Genomic DNA, 18984 nt, shown 5'->3' with positions numbered 1-18984 from the left:
TTCCAATCTTTAGGGATCTCGGACGCTACGAAAGAGAGGTTGAACAGACTGGTAATAGGGGTTGCAACAATGGCGGCGGATAGTTTTCGAAGGAGAGGTTCCAGATTGTCTAGCCCGGCTGATTTGTACGGGTCCAGGTTGTGCAGCTCTTTCAGAACATCTGCTATCTGGATTTGGATGAAGGAGAAGCTGGGGCGGCTCGGGCAAGTAACTGCGGGGGGTGTGGAACTGTTGGCCGGGGTTGGGGTAGCCAGGAGGAAAGCATGGCTGGCCGTAGAGAAATGCTTATTGAAATTTTCAATTATCATGGATTTATCGGTGGTGACCGTGTTACCTAGCCTCAGTGCAGTGGGCAGCTGGGAGGAAGTGCTCTTGTTCTCCATGGACTTTACAGTGTCCCAAAACTTTGAACAGTTGCATATCGCGGGGACTATTCAATGCTATTGCAGGCCGCCACAGGATGTGCTGGTCAAGGGCAGTCAGGTCTGGAGTGAACCAAGGGCTATATCAGTTCTTCGTTCTACATTTTTTGAAAGGGGCATGCTTATTTAAGATGGTGAGGAAATTACTTTTAAAGAACGACCAGGCATCCTCGACTGACGGGATGAGGTCAATATCCTTCCAGGATACCCGGGCCAGGTCGATTAGAAAGGCCTGCTTGCAGAAGTGTTTTAGGGAGCGTTTGACAGTGGACCCATAGCGGATGTAGGCAATGAGGCAGTGATCGCTGAAATCCTGATTGAAAACAGCAGAGGTGTGTTTGGAGGGCTGTTGGTCAGGATAATATCTATGAGGGTGCCCATGTTTATGGATTTAGGGTTGTACCTGGTGGTTTCCTTGATCATTTGTGTGAGATTGAGGGCATCTAGCTTAGATTGTAGGACTGCTGGGGTGTTAAGCATATCCCAGTTTAGGTCACCTAACAGAATGAACTCTGAAGATAGATGGGGGGCAATCAATTGACATATGGTGTCCAGGGCACAGCTGGGAGCTGAGGGGGGTCTATAACAGGCGGCAACAGTGAGAGACTTATTTCTGGAGAGATTCATTTTTTTAATTAGAAGTTCAAACTGTTTGGGCATAGACCTGGAAAGTATGACAGAACTTTGCAAGCTATCTCTGCAGTAGATTGCAACTCCTCCCCCTTTGGCAGTTCTATCTTGATGGAAAATGTGGTAGTTTGGTATGGAAATCTCAGAATTTTTGGTGGCCTTCCTAAGCCAGGATTCAGACACGGCAAGGACATCAGGGTTGGCGGAGTGTGCTAAAGCAGTGAGTAAAACAAACTTAGGGAGGAGGCTTCTGATGTTAACATGCATGAAACCAAGGCTTTTTCGATAACAGAAGTCAACAAATGAGAGTGGGTTAACCTCCACACCACCTGAGGACCAGAGGAGGAGTAGGATGAGGGCACGGCTAAAGGCTAGCAAAACTGGTCGTCTAGTGCGTTGGGGACAGAGAATAAAAGGAGCAGAATTCTAGGCGTGACATCAATAAGGGACCATAGCTTTCACCTGGATTCACCTGGTCACTGTCATGGAAAGGGCAGGTGTTTCTAATGTTTTGTACACTCGTTGTATGTGTGTCTTGGCTGTTTGGTGTTCCATGAACTCTAAAAGCATAGAAAATGACACAATAATACGTTTTATTTGAGTGTGCATGAACACGCAGGGAGCTCAGAAGTGGCTCTGTGGCCTTGACATTCGTGCCCTATTTGAACAGTACAACTGCTCCCTGAATGCAGCCTTCTAAACGGTTGATTGGGATTCAGCAGTCGGTCTCCAGACATCTGTGGGAAATGGAAATATATACAGGTATTGGCTTTGGCCTCTGTATCCCGCCTCCAAAGGCAAACCTTTTTAAAGCTGTCCTCTGCCTACCCTCCAACACTCGCCTCCTTCTGCCTACCCTCCGACACTCGCCTCCTTCTGCCTACCCTCCATCTGTCTACCCTCCAACACTTGCCTCCTTCTGCCTACCCTCCAACACTTGCCTCCTTCTGTCTACCCTCTGACACTCGCCTCCTTCTGTCTACCCTCCGACACTCGCCTCCTTCTGCCTACCCTCCGACACTCGCCTCCTTCTGCCTACCCTCCGACACTCGCCTCCTTCTGCCTACCCTCCGACACTCGCCTCCTTCTGCCTACCCTCCGACACTCGCCTCCTTCTGCCTACCCTCCAATCTTCTGCCTACCCTCCGACACTCGCCTCCTTCTGCCTACCCTCCGACACTCGCCTCCTTCTGCCTACCCTCCGACACTCGCCTCCTTCTGCCTACCCTCCGACACTCGCCTCCTTCTGCCTACCCTCCGACACTCGCCTCCTTCTGCCTACCCTCCGACACTCGCCTCCTTCTGCCTACCCTCCGACACTCGCCTGTCTCTCAACCCAGCCCACCATAAAGTCTCCTTTATCTGCCCCCTCTGATCAGCAGGCTCTCCCCCCATCCTCCTGTAATGTCATTACCATAATGGAGACCTCTCTTCCAGGAAACATAAATTAGACATGCGAAGGCTTAAAGCCACTCCGCCCCATTTTATTGGGAATCGTGTCAAGGTAGCGCGGCCCACTCCAGCGCCCCCCATGCTTTTAGCTCTAATGAGAATGCTGTTTCTTCCTGGTCCCTCTCGGTGTGTGTGTGTGTGTGTGTGTGTGTGTGTGTGTGTGTGTGTGTGTGTGTGTGTGTGTGTGTGTGTGTGTGTGTGTGTGTGTGTGTGTGTGTGTGTGTGAATGGATGCCTGTATTGTGTGGTGACTTTAAATGAGGCATGCAGGACACGTCCTCCTCTCTTTACTAAATCATCTGCCACCAAGACGTCTGGTTGCTTCTCTCCGCTAATTGGATCAGTGTGTCTGTGTTCTGAGCTGCAGCCAGACAGACTACAGACTGGAGATGTCCCTTGTCCTTGTGTCATCGTCCTCGCATAATGCGAAAGTATTAGCGTCCGTCTATTCAAACTAAGGAGGACCGTGAAATACAATGGATGTTTATGTACTGCACGATATAGGGCATAGTACACTTACAACTCATATGTTCTACCATCAAATGTCCTAGGTCACCATTTGCTGAGTCCACTGGCTTCATTTCAGCCTTGCTACAATCTGCTACTGTTTCTCTGCTGACAGAATGTGTGGTTGTGTTCCCATACAGAGCCCAGACCTCACAGCAGCTTCTATGTGTACTGCAAGAGTGTGTGCCGGGCCATCCAGCCGGGGAAGCTACGCGTGCGCTGCAGAGCCTGCAAGCAGGGAACCCTCACCTTGAGCCGGGTATGTCAAGCAAGAATGGAAGACTACAATACTGTAGCCAAGAGCCACTGCCACGGAGCAACTCTCACTGACAAGAGGCACTGCGTTTTAAGATATGCTGTTTCTCAGAGTACAACAAAGTCACATTTTGTTCCACGCCGTGAATCCTTTCTGTTGCTCAACTGAGTAAAATGTCTATTTATCTACGCACAATGGCTTCGAGCTTAGACCGGTAGATCCACAACGAACAATAATCCCACATTACCCTCCATCTATCCCCTCCTTTGTTATTGCATAACACCGTTATTGTTTTTTTTCCTCAAACGGAGGAAATCTGTCACATCTCCACAGTGACAGTAGACTCTAACTCTGCCTGTCTGTTCAGCCTGCGGCCATATTTACCTCAGGTCCATATGGGACTTCTCTCTCTGTGTGTGTGTGTGTGTGTGTGTGTGTGTGTGTGTGTGTGTGTGTGTGTGTGTGTGTGAGTGAATGGGCAGGACTCCCACAGATAAGGATCCTGCCATTCTTTAGACTACGACTGAGTGTCACCTGTTTGTCCACTGTTACCATGGCAACGTTGTCCACTCTCCGTGCCGGTTTCCTGCCGGGGCTGGTGATTACCTACAGTACTTCAAGCTTGGATAGGACCCCAGTCAGTCCCTTCAAATCGCCTTTCCCTTCTCATACCCAGACGACCCAGAGTATCCAGAGTAACACTCTTTCCCCTCTGACCACTGTCCTCTCCATACCTGACCGCAGCCCAACTGAAACTGCCACTCACACTGCTATCTCTCACAACCACAGCCTCACAGACTCCATTGCACCCAACCCTCCCTGACCCCATACATCTAGGAGAAACTGATTGCTCCTGAGACCGACCTGTCAGTCACATAGGTGTGTGTGTGTGTGTGTGTGTGTGTATAGCCGGGGGGGCCTCTCAGAGAGTGTAGGAGACAGGAAATGAGGCTCACAGTGGGTCCCTGTTCCTCAGCCTGGTATCAGAGTAGGTGTTAATTAGCATGCTGCCCTCAGTGTGTGTGCCCGATGCTTTTAGAAAAAGGCTGTGTTTTTGTGCTTGTTCGGTGTGACACAGGGACTGTAATAGATCAACTGAGGTGAGCACAGGTGTCCTCAACTGGCCAATCAGTTTAGCCAATCGAGTGGGGGTCCCTCTTCTGCCCACCGATCGCATAGCTCGGTCAATGCTGTGAGATCAGCACAGCTGGCGCAGAGATAAACCCTGTAAGTTAGACAATAATCGAATTAAAACTTTGCGAGACGGAGACGTTGAATCCGCTTTCCCACCGAAAAAAAAGAGGGCGAGGAAGAGAGACGGGCGGGTTTCTAAATGATTCATTAATCATTCATATTCAAGGGTGTTTGTGTGTGTGGTGCGTAGACACATCAGGGGTCTGTGTGACCTTTCCTGGCTGTCTCTGAGCAGGTGTGTGCGTGCGTGTGTGCAATCTCATGCCCCACCACCAAGGCACACAGGGTACCCTCCCTCTCTCCCCCTGCTTCCTCCCACCCAACAGGGAGTAATGATTTTCTTAACCTTTTCAGAGGCTTATTAAGGCCGCTGTCAGAATGCTTATGCTAATGAGTGGCGTGCAGGCAGAACAGAGGAGGATTGGTGGGGGGGGGAAATCATCCCAAAACAATAAGGATGCACCAAGCAATCAATGTCTGAACCAGCGTGTGCTCTGTTGAGGAGGGCTGGGCTGGGCCGGCAGCTCTTCCTCATGAGGCCGGAGAGGCTGAACACAACAGGGGTCTCTGACTTTTACACTGCAGTACTGAGGGCCTGGCAGCTGCTGAGGCCCACACGAGGGGGGGTGTGGCGCCTGGACCATGGGAGGAGCCCATTTTCCACAACCCACAGATCCCTTTAAGGTCTGTTCGTTCAGCCACCCTGCAGGGACGTTTAATGGCAGCAGGATAGCTGACCTACGGCTGCCAGGGGGTTGAGGGTGGAAACCCCCCCCCCCCCCACCAAGATTTGGCACAGCAGGTGGGCATAGGCATTAAAAATATATTTTTTTTATTCGGATTTTGAAGAAAAAAAATGCTCTACTCTTTTGACCAATCAGAACAGCAGACAGAGCGCAGTTGTTTCCAGGGTGTTATCCCGGTTGCTTTTGGCTAACCGTTGCCTAGGCTAACAGTGAAAGAGAAGTCTGGTCAGGGGACCTCCATTGGAGGGTAATACATGGAGCCCTGGCCACCAATAGCTGGTTGGCTTGGGTTGACCCCGGAGTCAGGGCGGGGTGTCCGTTTTGTGCAATAAGTATTTTTATTTTTTTTTGGACTGTCTGTGTGTGAGGTTGGGGGTGGTCTTCTCTGTGGAGATGTTTGTGATGTGGCTCAGGTTTTCAAGCAGTGAAAGGGCCAAATGTGTTTTGTTTAACTTTTTGTTTTTGTTTGGCCAGGCCAAGTTGGACATAGGCTGGATTTGAGTTTTATAAAATGATTAACAGTATGGAGATGTTTCAGGAGGTATGGGGGGTCTTTAAGGCTAGAGAGGAGGGGTTCTACAGTTGTAATGTGGTGCTGTATTGTACTGTGTTGTATACTGTGTAATGTGTTTGTGTGTGGCGGTTGTGGTGGCACGCAATTCGTTTTTGTGTATGGTGGGTGGACGCGGGGTAAATGTGGTGTTTTTAGTGTAATGGGGAAGTCCCATTAAAGTAAAAAGTCTCTCTCCCTCCCCCCAGGGCCCGTCATGTTGGGACGATGTCCTCCTCCCAGAGCGTATCCATGGTGTCTGTCAATCAGAGGGTTGCCTTGGCGGAGTAGCGGTAAGACTAGTGAACTATCCACAAACCACCTCAAAACCCCCTCACTGCCACCACAACGGAATTACAATCTCTTAACATGACCACACCTCCACCAAACATCATGTACCTCGGTCTCTTACCTGCCTTCCATAGGAATTTTACCTGAAACATCATGTACCTCAGTGTCTCTTACCTGCCTTCCATAGGAATTTTACCTGAAACATCATGTACCTCAGTCTCTTACCTGCCTTCCATAGGAGTTTTACCTGAAGTGTGCTGCCCACCCCACCTCTGATGATGACACGTCTGTGGCCCTGGACCTCATCATGCACAATGTGCGGGATGTCCCATGCATTGCCTGCACAGATATCATGTAAGTACGTGTACAATATTGTCTGTGCAGCCTCTATATCGGCCTAATGTAAACAGCATGTTTAACATGAAAGCAATAGACCGACTTAGGCTTACACACACACACGCTTGCAGGCAGGTAGACAGACGCACCCCCTGGCCCTGTCTCTCCCTCCTGCAGTCTCTCCCTCCTACAATCAGTGGCTCCAGACAAACAAAGCTGTGATTCTGTCAGTGTGGCATATAACAGATGAAGGTCAGCCTCCCCATCCCTGTGATGACGGCGGCCATACTGTCCCTGCCTCACCCACAGAGGACAAAAGAAGGGAGGGCCAGTCCGTCACCTGCTGCCCGCAACCGATACAATGGAGCCCAATCACAGATGCCCTCGTCTCAAATCAAGGACTCGCCGCTACGAGCGTGATTGAAGTGGGGCCGTACAATTATCCTCCTGAGTGAAGCTTTGTTTTTCCCGGCGCTCCTCTCGCCTTGCTGCAGCCACTTAGCACAATCAGCTCCTTGGTTTGTTTAAAAGGGAAAATGGATGAGGAAACCACAGTCGCAGAGTTACTACTGTGAGACTAATACCGGGGGCGTTTCTCCAATATGCATACTACCATGCTCCTCAGTCTCATGCTCTGAGTTCGTTCCCCGAGGACGTTCTCTTGCAAACGTTCTTGGGAGGGCGAGAGTGTGGAGAATGCATGCAATTGTACATTTGAGAAGCTCTGCGCACTCTCCTGCTACTGCATTACCTTTAACTAATACAGATGACGCAAGATAACTACATTAAAGCAAACGCAATTTCATAATTGTCAGCCAGCTATATGTGAATCGTGTTAATCTAGATAGCCAGCTAGTTTAACATGTACAAAATGACCTACAGCTAATGTTATGAAAGGTAGCTGGCCAATGTTGGCTACGAATTCTTCGTAGGTAGGTAGCTAGTTATCAATTCTTTGTCAGTTAGCCTGCGGTCTACAGTGAGGGGGGAAAAAGTTTTTGATCCCCTGCTGATTTTGTACGTTTGCCCACTGACAAAGAAATGATCCGTCTAATTTTAATGGTAGGTTTATTTGAACAGTGAGAGACAGAATAACAACAGACAATTCCAGAAAAACACATGTCAAAAATGTTATGAATTGATTTGTATTATAGTGAGGGAAATAAGTATTTGACCCCCTCTCAATCAGAAAGATTTCTGGCTCCCAGGTGTCTTTTATACAGGTAAGGAGCTGAGATTAGGAGCACACTCTTAAAGGGAGTGCTCCTAATCTCAGCTTGTTACCTGTATAAAAGACTCCTGTCCACAGAAGCAATCAATCAATCAGATCCCAAACTCTCCACCATGGCCAAGACCAAAGAGCTCTCCAAGGATGTCAGGGACAAGATTGTAGACCTACACAAGGCTGGGATGGGCTACAAGACCATCGCCAAGCAGCTTGGTGAGAAGGTGACAACAGTTGGTGCGATTATTCGTAAATGGAAGAAACACAAAAGAACTGTCAATCTCCCTCGGCCTGGGGCTCCATGCAAGATCTCACCTCGTGGAGTTGCAATGATCATGAGAACGGTGAGCAATCAGCCCAGAACTACACGGGAGGATCTTGTCAATGATCTCAAGGCAGCTGGGACCATAATCACCAAGAAAACAATTGGCAACACACTACGCCGTGAAGGACTGAAATCCTGCAGCGCCCGCAAGATCCCCCTGCTCAAGAAAGCACATATATATGCCCGTCTGAAGTTTGCCAATGAACATCTGAATGATTCAGAGGACAACTGGGTGAAAGTGTTGTTGTCAGATGAGACCAAAATGGAGCTCTTTGGTATCAACTCAACTCGCCGTGTTTGGAGGAGTTGGAATGCTGCCTATGACCCCAAGAACACCATCCCCATCGTCAAACATGGAGGTGGAAACATTATGCTTTGGGGGTGTTTTTCTGCTAAGGGGACAGGACAACTTCACCGCATCAAAGGGACGATGGATGGGGCCATGTACCGTCAAATCTTGGGTGAGAACCACCTTCCCTCAGCCAGGGCATTGAAAATGAGTCGTGGATGGGTATTCCAGCGTGACAATGACCCAAAACACACGGCCAAGGCAACAAAGGAGTGGCTCAAGAAGAAACACATTAAGGTCCTGGAGTGGCCTAGCCAGTCTCCAGACCTTAATCCCATAGAAAATCTGTGGAGGGAGCTGAAGGTTCAAGTTGCCAAACGTCAGCCTCGAAACCTTAATGACTTGGAGAAGATCTGCAAAGAGGAGTGGGACAAAATCCCTCCTGAGATGTGTGCAAACCTGGTGTCCAACTACAAGAAACGTCTGACCTCTGTGATTGCCAACAAGGGTTTTGCCACCAAGTACTAAGTCATGTTTTGCAGAGGGGTCAAATACTTATTTCCCTCATTAAAATGCAAATCATTTTATAACATTTTTGACATGCGTTTTTCAGGATTTTTTTTGTTTGTTATTCTGTCTCTCACTGTTCATATAAACCTACCATTAAAATGATAGACTGATCATTTCTTTGTCAGTGGGCAAACGTACAAAATAAGCAGGGGATCAAATTCCTTTTTCTCTCACTGTATGCATATTCAAGGCAGTTAAACATGCCAAAATTAACACCGCATTTATTTATTAACGTATTAAGATAAAGTATTGTAATCAGGCAACTTTTCATTCTTGAAGTCAGAGTTCATTTTCTATCGCTTCAGCTCAAAACCAGCCACCATTTTTTTCAGGAAATATTACATTGTTTGTTACGTGGTTGCATCATATTACGTCAACAATCCTGGGAATATTTCAGTTGAAGCTTGCGTTGATGCATGCTTTGAAATGTGTATGAACGAAGTATGTGTCTGAGAACTACCCCTCCGTGCTCCGTTTCGCATACTTTCAGAAGTAACAAGATGTGCTTTGGCTGAGTGAGTGGGTGGGTGGTTGCTAGGCTTCTTGAGTGCAATAATATGTACAGTAGGTGCTGTATGCAAGCAAGTTCGACCTCGGAGAGCCGGAGGTCTGAAGGATTTCTCTGGCTGAGGTTGGACTGGCTTAGTTTATTTCATTTATTTAGGTGTTACTCAACCAGGTCAGTTAATTGGGTCATTTATGTCATTTGCAATTGAATGGTGTGAAGCAATACATAAAGTCAAGTGGAGATGTTGGGGAGAGACGTCGTCTGTGAGAAGAGGGCAAGAATGAGACGTGTGATAGAGGGACAAGGAGAACAGGTGAGGAACAGAAGAGGGATATAGGGAAAGAGGGATATAGAGGGAGAGAGAGACCACACTCACCTGCGTCGATGTTAGTGTGTCAGTCGTGAACGGTTTCACTTGCTCTCGCTCAGTATCCCTGGCCCCTCTGTCTTTGTAGCAGCCATGATATATCAGAACTCCTCTGAGACCTCCAGTGTCGCACTGCTGCTTTTCCCCTGCCTCCCGCACTAAATGAATCACCCCTGTGGCCTGTGATAGAACAAAACACGTACCAGCGCGGGAAATGCATGTTTACATTGCCAAAACAAGGGAAATAGATAATAAACAAAAGTGAAGTAAACAATCAAAAATTAACAGTAAACATTACACTCACAAAAGTTTCAAAGGGATAGAGGCATGTCATATTATGGCTATGTACAGTGTTGTAGTGATGTACAAAAGGGAAAATAAGTTTAATATACATACATACATACATGCATACATACATGCATACAGTTGAAGTCGGAAGTTTACATACACTTAGGTTGCACTCATTAAAACTCGTTTTTCAACCACTCCACATATTTCTTGTTAACAAATTATAGTTTTGGCAAGTCGGTTAGGACATCTACTTTGTGTATGAAGTTGTCCTGTCCCCTTAGCAGAAAAACACCCCCAAAGCATAATGTTTCCACCTCCATGTTTGACGGTGGGGATGGTTTTCTTGGGGTCATAGGCAGCATTCCTTCTCCTCCAAACACGGCGAGTTGAGTTGATGCCAAAGAGCTCCATTTTGGTCTCATCTAACCACACCACTTTCACCCAGTTGTCCTCTGAATCATTCAGTTGTTCATTGGCAAACTTCAGACGGGCATGTATATGTGCTTTCTTGAGCAGGGGGACCTTGCGGGCGCTGCAGGATTTCAGTCCTTCACAGCGTAGTGTGTTACCAATTGTTTTCTTGGTGACTATGGTCCCAGCTGCCTTGAGATCATTGACAAGATCCTCCCGTGTAGTTCTGGGCTGATTCCTCACCGTTCTCATGATCATTGCAACTCCACGAGGTGAGATCTTGCATGGAGCCCCAGGCCGAGGGAGATTGACCGTTCTTTTGTGTTTCTTCCATTTGCGAATAATCGCACCAACTGTTGTCACCTTCTCACCAAGCTGCTTGGTGATGGTCTTGTAGCCCATTCCAGCCTTGTGTAGGTCTACAATCTTGTCCCTGACATCCTTGGAGAGCTCTTTGGTCTTGGCCATGGTGGAGAGTTTGGAATCTGTCTCCCTTTAAGAGTGTGCTCCTAATCTCAGCTTGTTACCTGTATAAAAGACACCTGGGAGACAGAAATCTTTCTGATTGAGAGGGGGTCAAATACTTATTTCCCTCATTAAAATGCAAATCAATTTATAACATTTTTGACATGGGTTTTTCTGGATTCTTTTGTTTTTATTCTGTCTCTCACTGTTCAAATAAACCTACCATTAAAATTATAGACTGATCATTTCTTTGTCAGTGGGCAAACGTACAATATCAGCAGGGGATCAAATACTTTTTTCCCTCACTGTGTGTATGTGTGTATATACATGCATGCATGCATACATACATACATACATACATACTTTTTTCCCCCACTGTATGTATTTGATCCCCTGCTTATTTTGTACGTTTGCCCACTTACAAAGAAATGATCCGTCTATAATTTTAATGGTAGGTTTATTTGAACAGTGAGAGACAGAATAACAGCAAAAAAATCCTGAAAACGCATGTCAAAAATCTTACACAATTATTTGCATTTTAATGAGGGAAATAAGTATTTGACCCCTCTGCAAAACATGATTTAGTACTTGGTGGCAAAACCCTTGTTGGCAATCACAGAGGTCAGACATTTCTTGTAGTTGGCCACCAGGTTTGCACACATCTCAGGAGGGATTTTGTCCCACTCCTCTTTGTAGATCTTCTCCAAGTCATTAAGGTTTCGAGGCTGACGTTTGGCAACTTGAACCTTCATCTCCCTCCACAGATTTTCTATGGGATTAAGGACTGGAGACTGGCTAGGCCACTCCAGGACCTTAATGTGCTTCTTCTTGAGCCACTCCTTTGTTGCCTTGGCCGTGTGTTTTGGGTCATTGTCATCCTGGAATACCCATCCACAACCCATTTTCAATGCCCTGGCTGAGGGAAGGTGGTTCTCACCCAAGATTTGATGGTACATGGCCCCGTCCATCGTCCCTTTGATGCAGTGAAGTTGTTCTGTCCCCTTAGCAGAAAAACACCCCCAAAGCATAATGTTTCCACCTCCATGTTTGACGGTGGAGATGGTGTTCTTGGGGTCATAGGCATCATTCCTCCTCCTCCAAACACGGCGAGTTGAGTTGATGTCAAAGAGCTCCATTTTGGTCTCATTGATCCCAACACTTTCACCAGTTGTCCTCTGAGTCATTCAGATGTTCATTGGCAAACTTCAGACGGGCATGTATATGTATTCTTGAGCAGGGGGACCTTGCGGGCGCTGCAGGATTTCAGTCCTTCACGGTGTAGTGTGTTATCAATTGTTTTCTTGGTGACTATGGTCCCAGCTGCCTTGAGATCATTGACAAGATCCTCCTGTGTAGTTCTGGGCTGATTCCTCACCGTTTTCATGATCATTGCAACTCCACGAGGTGAGATCTTGCATGGAGCCCCAGGCCGAGGGATATTGACAGTTCTTTTGTGTTTCTTCCATTTGCGAATAATCGCACCAAATGTTGTCACCTTCTCATCAAGCTGCTTGGCGATGGTCGTGTAGCCCATTCCAGCCTTGTGTAGGTCTACAATCTTGTCCCTGACATCCTTGGAAAGCTCTTTGGTCTTGGCCATGGTGGAGAGTTTGGAATCTGATTGATTGATTGCTTCTGTGGACAGGTGTCTTTTTTACAGGTAACAAGCTGTGGTTAGGAGCACTCCCTTTAAGAGTGTGCTCCTAATCTCAGCTCGTTACCTGTATAAAAGACACCTGGGAGCCAGAAATCTTTCTGATTGAGAGGGGGTCAAATACTTATTTCCCTCATTAAAATGCAAATCAATTTATAACATTTCTGACATGAGTTTTTCTGGATTTTTTTGTTGTTATTCTGTCCTTCACTGTTCAAATAAACCTACCATTAAAATTATAGACTGATCCTTTCTTTGTCAGTGGGCAAACGTACAAAATCAGCAGGGGATCAAATACTTTTTCCCCCCACTGTACATACATACATACATACATACATACATACATACATACATACATACTTCATACATACATACATACATACATACATACATACATACATACATACACCTGTCTACATCTGTTTCAGGTCAATGACTCTTCATTGGTATGAAATGTGTCTGTCCACTCTGTAGGAGTCCAGTGTTGGTGTCTCAGTGTCCAGACCGCCATGTCATTTGTCTAGACTGCTTCCACATGTACTGTGTGACCCGTCTCAACGAGCGACAATTCATCCACCACCCAGATGTCGGCTACTCACTTCCCTGTGCAGGTAAACTTTTGTGAATGTAAGTCAGTTGCACTATTGAGTTCTGGCAAGAGACTGTATGAGTTGTGGTAAGATTGTGAGTTGTGGTCGGACTGTGTTGTCTGTGTGTGCGCGCAGGTGCTAGTTGTGGTAAGACTGTGTGAGGGGCCTGTCAGTGATGGATTGTGGCTGCTCCCAGGCTACAGCGAGGGGGAGATGGAATCAGAGCTCTGTTGTCACAGGCACACACACTGCCCCAGGAGGACACAGGCCACTGTGTAATGGGGCTCTGGGGAAGGTCACTAACCCTCCATCACTGATAGAGGGAGCTATTTCTTTCTCGCTCTCTCTGTTTGTCTATGTTCTCTGTATTTCTATATTGTTTATTGATTCACCATAGTGAAGTCGTAGGCTCAGGTTTTTTGGGTCTCTGTTTTTCATTGGATAGGTTTCTCAATTTCTTTCTTTGGTTTTTGCAATCTTCATCAAACCATTTTGTCCATAAGGGATTAAATGTGTTGTTGCCTAATAGTTTTTTTGGTAGATTTCCACACTATTTTCCTTCCATCTATAGCATTTCTTAATATTATTCAGTTCCTTTGGCTTTGATGCCTCATGATTGAGCATTGCTCTGTTCAAGTAGAGTGTGATTTTGCTGTGATCTGATAGGGGTGTCAGTGGACTGACTGTGAACGCTCGAAGAGACTCTGGGTTGAGGTCAGTAGTCTACAGTACTACTGCCAAGAGATGAGCTATAGGTATACCTACCATAGGAGTCACCCTTGAAGCCTACCATTGACTATGTGCTGTGCATACCCAGTGTATGACAGAGCTGCAGGAGTTGTGAGCTGTTTTTGTTGATTATGTTGTCGTAGTTATGTCTAGGGGGCATATGGGTTTAGGGAATGCTGTCACCTCCATGTAGGTGTTTGTCCCCCTGTCTGCTGAGGGTGTCGGGTTCTTGTCCAGTTCTGGCATTTAGGTCACCACAGACTAGTACATGTCCCTGAGCCTGGAAATTGTTGATCTCCCCTTTTAGGACGGAAAAGCTGTCATCGTTAAAGTATGGGGATTCTATATGGCCGATATACAGTTGAAGTCGGAAGTTTACATACACCTTAGCCAAATACATTTAAACTCAGTTTTTCACAATTCCTGACATTTAACCCTAGAAAATATTCCCTGTCTTAGGCCAATTAGGATCACCACTTTATTTTTAGAATGTGAAATGTAAGAATAATAGTAGAGAGTGATTTATTTCAGAAGTTTACATACACTCAATTAGTATTTGGTAGCATTGCCTTTTAAATTGTTTAACTTGGGTCAAACGTTTCGGGTAGCCTTCCACAAGCTTCCCACAATAAGTTGGTTGAATTTTGGCCCATTCCTCCTGACAGAGCTGGTGTAACTGAGTCAGGTTTGCAGGCCTCCTTGCTCGCACACGCTTTTTCAGTTCTGCCCACAAATGTTCTATGGGATTGAGGTCAGGGCTTTGTGATGGCCACTCCAATACCTTGACTGTGTTGTCCTTAAGCCATTTTGCCACAACTTTGGAAGTATGCTTGGGGTCATTGTCTATTTGGAAGACCCATTTTCGACCAAGCTTTAACTTCCTGACTGATGTCTTGAGATGTTGCTTCAATACATCCACATCATTTTCCTTCCTCATGACACATCTATTTTGTAAAGTGAACCAGTCACTTCTGCAGCAAAGCACACCCACAACATGATGCTGCCACCCCCGTGCTTCATGGTTGGGATGGTGTTCTTCGGCTTGCAAGCCTCCCCCTTTTTCCTCCAAACATAACGATGGTCATTATGGCCAAACAGTTCTATTTTTGGTTCATCAGACCAGTGGAAAGTTTCTCCAAAAAGTACGATCTTTGTCCCCATGTGCAGTTGCAAACCGTAGTCTGGCTTTTTTATGGCGGTTTTGGAGCAGTGGCTTCTTCCTTGCTGAGCGGCCTTTCAGGTTATGTCTATATAGGACTCGTTTTACTGTGGATATAGATACTTTTGTACCCATTTCCTCCAGCATCTTCACAAGGTCCTTTGCTGTTGTTCTGGGATTGATTTGCACTTTTTGCTCCAAAGTACGTTCATCTCTGGGAGACAGAACGTGTCTCCTTCCTGAGCGGTATGACGCCTGCGTGGTCCCATGGTGTTTATACTTGCGTACTATTGTTTGTTCAGATGAATGTGGTACCTTCAGGCGTTTGGAAACTTCTCCCAAGGATGAACCAGTCTTGTGGATGTCTAAAAAATGTTTTGCTGAAGTCTTGGCTGATTTCTTTTCATTTTCCCGTGATGTCAAGCAAAGGGGTCACTGAGTTGGAAGCTAGGCCTTGAAATACATCCACAGGTACACCTCCAATTGACTCAAATGATGTCAATTAGCCTATCAGAAGGTTCTAAAGCCATGACATCCTTTTCTGGAGTTTTCCAAGCTGTTTAAAGGCACAGTCAACTTAGTGTATGTAAACTTCTGACCCACTGGAATTGTGACACAGTGAAATAATCTGTCTGTAAACAGTTGTTGGAAAAATTACTTGTGTCATGCACAAAGTATATGTCCTAACCGACTTGCCAAAACCATAGTTTGTTAACAAGAAATTTGTGGAGTGGTTGAAAAACAAGTTTAAATTAAACCAACCTAAGTGTATGTAAACTTCCGACTTCAACTGTATGTAGCACACACAAAGACATTTTTCTCTGTTGAGATAATTTGATAGTGGGTTAGGTCTGCTCTATACCAAATTATCTCTCTCTCTTTCTCTTCTCTTTACTATTGTCCCTCATGTCTAACTGTTTCTCTCCCCATCTTTGCCTGTTCCCTTTCTTCTCCGGCCTCGCTTATTCCTCTCTCTTACTCACACGAGAGGAACACTTATGTTGGAGTTTGTTCACTTTGATATCCACATCCTTTCTTCTCAATGCCAGATGTGGCTTTGTAAAGTGGATGTCTCTTTCTATGTTTAGCAGGTGTTTGAGAGTGAGTATGTTTTAGCCTTGGCTATGGAATTGTGTGTGTGTGTGTGTGTGTGTGTGTGTGTGTGTGTGAGAGAGAGACAAACACACCCTGTGGCCCATTTGCCAAGTGCCATTCCTAGTCTGTTTGTTCAGGCGATCATCACTGTTTGAGCATCTGCAGACAGGAGATTTGGCAGAAAGGTCAGACTTCACCCACAAATGCCATTTCCATTTTTAAATAACTTTTAACAGCCCAGCCAAAGCACACTTGTCCAAAAGACATGGATGAAAGGAGAGAAGTTGCAAGGCGGCGACCGCTGAGTTTGAAATAAAGATTGGCCAATCCGATAAAGAGTTTGTGCTAGGAAGGCTGGCGGCAGCTTTTCACTGAGAAAACTAAGCCGGAGCCAAAAAAAGACCTAACCTTCTTTTGAGATGAGGTTTTAGCACACAACTATATTACAGGGTTCAAAGACATAAAACCCTGCGGAATATCCCCGTTTTAACATTCACTCAGAGCATTTGCTCTTTAAAGGTAACTTTAGCTATCTGCATAATATCCCTTTACCTTCTCTCCTTCTCTTTATATATCTCTGGCTCCTTCATTTCTCTTCTGTCACCCTCCTCTCTCTACCATTTTTGAGTAGTCGGGAGCTCTAACTTCTTTGAGTGACATGTAGTGTGAGACAAAGTTTTTCTGTTCATAATTTTCATGATTATTGCCTACGGTAGTATTTCCAACAGCAACAGTGAAACCTTAGAGCCTGTCTTTCTGATAACCTCTTACCCCCTTAGAGAGGGAGCCTAAGACTCAATCTTGTCCTCCCTCCAAGGGGATTCAGTCGGGGTCACCCTGTCAAGCAAACACTATCGCACACACAGGAACTGTAGAGTCGGCAGAACTAACAAACCTTCTTCATACATGCACTATGTTGCACAGTGAAATATTGGGGGATACATTGGGGGTTGTCACAAGGTGCCAAGATTAATTTCCTGCCCTGTCTCTTTGGGGTCTCCGGGCGTGGATGGTGACCCAGGTTGCATGTTAAACATGCTAAGCCAGCCCGTCGGCTGGGGGAGAGGGAAGATAAGGTGGAATTGCTGTTGCACCTGTTGGACTCGGCGCTTGACACTTTATCAGCAAGTGAGAAATGTCCATAAATACCAGCTAGTGCCTGCAGCCTCTGCCGTGCAACACAAGGCACCGTCTCTGTAATAGCACAGATACCGAGATCTCATAAAAAAACCTATCTACCTGGTAGGACAGGGAACTAATGGTGGCATATTCTTCTGTATGGTCCCATATCTGTCTTGGATTAATATTTTCATGGACATATGCATTTGCTTTAGCAATATAATCATGTAAAAAACACTATCTACTCTTGATTAATATTCATTTTGGGCCCTGTATCTACATTAGATTTATATTCCTGGAAGGATTTGTATATGCTTCACATAAGTATTTGTGCAAGAAACGTGCATCGGCTGTAGATTGATACTCCCGTGAAGACCTTTATCTACTATGGATTAATATTCCTGTGAGGATCCAAGATCTCCTGTTGATTTTTAATATTCCTGCAACCACACACATACTAATAATAACCCATCAAAAACGATGTCCATAGACAGAGACCGTGGGCCAAAGAAAGAGGACCAGGAAACAGTTTGAGCAACTACTGGGACATTATAAACAACAAACACAGATTAGGTAAGAGGGTGATTCCATACTATCAGGAGCAGAAAGTCGTTTTGGTATCTCAGAATGCCCTGGCAATTCTCACATAGAAACTGAATTGGGAGGAAGGATGATTTTAAATGCTTTTTACATTTGTATCACACACCATTTTTGAGAAAATCATGATGAAAGTGGCCATTTTAGACCTATACATGCCTCCTGTAAGACATAATGATCTGTTAATTGGACATGATCCAGACAACATCTTGGTGTCATTATACTACTTATAGTGTTCTCTAACATATGGAGTATGTCTAGATTCTGAAATACAGATTTTCACCTACATTTGTTTAACATTAATATGAATGTCAAAGTGACCCTTTTTGATTTAACTTATTATTCGATTTGTAACAATATACTCTTCAAACGCACTACATTTCCAGAGTTCTCTCTTTGGTACTTTTAATGATATGACACATTTTATACATAGAATGTACATTATAGGTTGTTAACCAATCACAGCCCTCCTTTAGGATTGCACATTCAGCAAATCACCAGCAGATGGAGGTCCCTTTTAAATCCATTTACCATTCACTGTGTTGGTGGTGCTCATAAAATGCATCAAAACTTCATAATTTGCAGAGACCCCGCTCTGGACAGTTGATGTACTTGTAGAGCAGAGAACTCAACTTTTCTAGCTGGCAAAGGTCCGGCTGGATATTGTCATTTATTGGCGTAGTAACAAACCCCCACCTCACGATCCAAATATGTTCAAACTGTTCCCACCCCTCTTGTTGGCGTAGAGAACATTTAGCCATTTTAAAGCTCATTCCCTGCAATTCTGCACATTTTGCCATGTCTTATGTGTGTTATGATACCTGAGTGACTCAACAATATCAACGGGGGCCCCCTGGAGGTCGAGGCCGCTAGGCATGTAATCTAGACATGATGGCTACAATCTTAAAATAGCTAGTTAGCCTAACTTACCCATCTAGCTAACATTGCCAGTAGGTGATCAACAGGACATTTCTGACAGGTTAAAAATAGCTCTCTAAGGTCTGTCAGTGAATGACATAACAAGAGGAAAACTGCCCATGCACAACCAAATTTAGAAATGTAACCTTATGCATTCTACTATTAAACCTCTCAACATCAGTAAGTTAAAAGCCTGAATGAGTTCGTAAGTAGGGACCAGCTATCCGTATTGACCCCGTTCTGGGTCCAGATCTGGACCCCGGTCCGCCAGTTGACTATGGCTGTTGTA

At 45.5% G+C, this 18984-nt stretch overlaps 1 protein-coding gene across 1 annotated transcript in view; it reads left to right on the top strand.

Annotated features, from left to right (window-relative positions):
• The window catches only part of prkn (parkin RBR E3 ubiquitin protein ligase), a 90984-nt gene that overhangs the window by 23336 nt on the left and 48664 nt on the right, over positions 1–18984 (top strand). Inside the window, exons 4-7 of the mRNA XM_014154109.2 lie at positions 3151–3269; positions 5966–6049; positions 6286–6401; positions 12963–13099. Coding sequence (XP_014009584.2) covers positions 3151–3269; positions 5966–6049; positions 6286–6401; positions 12963–13099 — 456 coding nt within the window. The remainder of the gene's footprint in view (positions 1–3150; positions 3270–5965; positions 6050–6285; positions 6402–12962; positions 13100–18984) is intronic.

This window comes from Salmo salar, chromosome ssa18 (assembly GCF_905237065.1).
Source record: "Salmo salar chromosome ssa18, Ssal_v3.1, whole genome shotgun sequence".
In the NCBI taxonomy this organism is placed as follows: domain Eukaryota; kingdom Metazoa; phylum Chordata; class Actinopteri; order Salmoniformes; family Salmonidae; genus Salmo; species Salmo salar.
The sequence above is the reverse complement of the archived record's forward strand: the minus strand, read 5'-3'. Positions and strand labels throughout refer to the sequence as shown.